Here is a 2,476-nt window from a genome sequence, read left to right as displayed (position 1 = left end):
GGTCATGTGAATACAAAAAAACAAGACTCCCAAAGAAACCAAGAGGTAGCTTAAAACTGAATGGCTAAATGGATGAGTGAATGGATGAGTGAGTAATGTTTGTCATGTCCGGGTGGACGACACACTGTCCGGGGGCGTGTTAAGCAGCGGTTTTGTCATCTAAAAAAACAAGACAGAAACACTGTCATATATATATATACTGTGTATATATATAGGCAGAGGTTCTATGTATGGTTATAATTGGATTATGTGAAGTTCCCTTGTTTTGCTGCATCTCTCTCTCTCAATCTCTACCTCCTCTCCAGGTGACCTCTTCTGTCTCAGGTGTTTATACCTGGATAAACTCCTTTCAAACCAACTGACGCACACATGCATACACATGCACGCACACACGCACGCACGCACACACAACCACTTATGTCTCCCTCCTCCGCACCACCTGATTCCCCTGCCTGGCTACAGCCTCAGCGCCTTGCCTCCTTCTCTGACCCTCCCCCGCCTCCTCTCCCCGAGGCTCCTTCCCTCCTTCTCGGACCCTCCCTCGCCTCCTCTCCCCTAGGTGGCCTCGCTGCCGAACACCTCCAGCACCAGGGGCGTGAGCTGCATGCTGTGCTCGGGCTGGAAGGAGAGCGAGCGGTACTGCTTGGAGTGCTTCTCGTTCAGGCTCCGCAGGTCGGCCAGCTTCTGGATCATCTTGGCGTACAGCAGGCGCCCGCCGGGGTGGTGCAGCCGGATGTAGGCCTGCAGGGTCTCGGCCAGGCGTTCCTGGAGGGCCATGATGCGTGCGTGGTCCTGTACGCCCGGACGGTCTGGGGAGAGCAGGCAGATGGCCATGAGCATCACATGCTCCTCCTCTTGGAGGTGGAGCTTCTTCAGGCCCACCTGAAACTTCACCAGGGGCTCCAGCAGCTCCAGCGTCTGTCCCGCCTTGGTGACGTCGCTGATCTGGTATTTGAAGTCTGGCGCACCGCAGTTCCAGGACATGTCCTCCAGGCTGAAGCTCTGGTTGGAGCGCAGCATGATCACCTCGATGGCGCTGTACTTCAGCAGGGCGATCTGGTCCTCCTCCGTCAGGTCCCTGAAGCCGGGGATCATCTTGGCGAAACCGACGACTTTCTGGATGCTGTAGGAGACCAGGTCGGCCAGGTGGGGCAGCATGGAGAGGCGGGTGCCGTCCTCCTCACTGGAGTCTGGACTCCGACCCTGCTCCTCATACATCAGCTTGGTGTCCACGGATTCTGGAGAGTGACTGAAGGAGTCTGACGAGGGGTCGGACAGCGAGTGGACTGCACCCTCACGCACCGGAGGCCTGAAGCGGGTGAAGTCGGAGTAGGAGTCGTCGTAGGTCTTGTGGTGCGCCTCCACCAGCGTGGCGATGACCTGGCTCTGATCGTCCGTCAGTCGGGGCCGCTGTGCCTCCCTCACGGCCTCCCGCTGAGCCTCCTCCTCCTTCCTGGTCTGGATCAGGTCCTTCTTCCTCTGCAACTCCTCGTCGGTCAGAATTAACTCTTTCATCATGCCGATGTCCACGCAGCGCTTCAGCCGGCACGCCTGGCAGTGGCGCCGGTTGTCCTTGGTGATGGTGCAACTGCCGTTGAAGGGACAGGTGAAGCTGTCCTTGCCCTTCATGCTGCGTCGGAAGAAGACCTTGCAGCCTTCGCAGGTCATGGCGTTAAAATGGAAGCCGGTGGCCTTGTCGCCGCAAACGCCACAGATCCGCGGAGCATTCCTGTCAAACTCATCAGGGGCCACAGTGGAGGTACTCGCAGCCGTGGACTCCATCTTACTAATGTGCGGGCCGGGGCTCCACTTCACTGGTCAAATTACTTACTCGTGAGTAGTACGTCCGTTGATAAAGAAAAGCAAGGTCCACAGGGTAAAGTAAAGATAGCCAAATGGTTTATTTGCGAAGTCTCTCTTTACAGAAGTGGTCCTAAATCTACTTTCCTGAATATTCCTGTCAATACTACTACAAGGTAAGAAAACTGTTTTTTCCCAGTCTCCAAAGTCACCGCCGACTCCACACAGGAAAATTCCTTAGTAGTGCGCAAGCCGTAAATCTACTTGCTGGTTTTGGCTTCAGGTCCTTGTTGAGTCCATCCTTTCGGGTCCATCCAGTCCGGTCGAAAATGTAACTGCCACAGAGAGAGAATCGTGGCTATATATAGAGACCCAAACGTTCTAGAATGTTCGGTTATGACATCATACAGGTACATCACGAATGTTCCAGAACGTTCTATCATGATGTCACGCTTGAGTTCAAGAATGTTCTATGTTCTAGAAAGTTCTATTATGACATCGCCACAAACGTTCCAGAAGCTTCTATGTTCTAGAAAGATCTATTATGACATCACCACAACGCTCTAGAAGGTTCTAGGTTCCAGAAGGCCCTATTATGACAAATACGACGGTTCAATGACTTTATCTAAATCCAATCAATATTAAACCTTCACGTAATACAATAACCGAAATATAT

At 53.2% G+C, this 2,476-nt stretch overlaps 1 protein-coding gene across 1 annotated transcript; it reads right to left on the bottom strand.

The window, feature by feature from the left end:
- Nucleotides 1-555: 555 nt before the first annotated feature.
- LOC311229201 (vitamin D3 receptor B-like) lies at nucleotides 556-1,785 on the bottom strand (the record flags this gene model as incomplete). Its single annotated transcript, XM_084315271.1, has 1 exon — nucleotides 556-1,785. The coding sequence occupies exon 1, from the start codon at nucleotides 1,780-1,782 to the stop codon at nucleotides 556-558; it is 1,227 nt and encodes a 408-aa protein (XP_084171397.1). The 5' UTR covers nucleotides 1,783-1,785.
- Nucleotides 1,786-2,476: the final 691 nt, after the last annotated feature.

This window comes from Notolepis coatsorum, assembly GCF_963971535.1.
Source record: "Notolepis coatsorum genome assembly, chromosome: 5".
NCBI lineage: Eukaryota > Metazoa > Chordata > Actinopteri > Aulopiformes > Paralepididae > Notolepis > Notolepis coatsorum.
The sequence above is the reverse complement of the archived record's forward strand: the minus strand, read 5'-3'. Positions and strand labels throughout refer to the sequence as shown.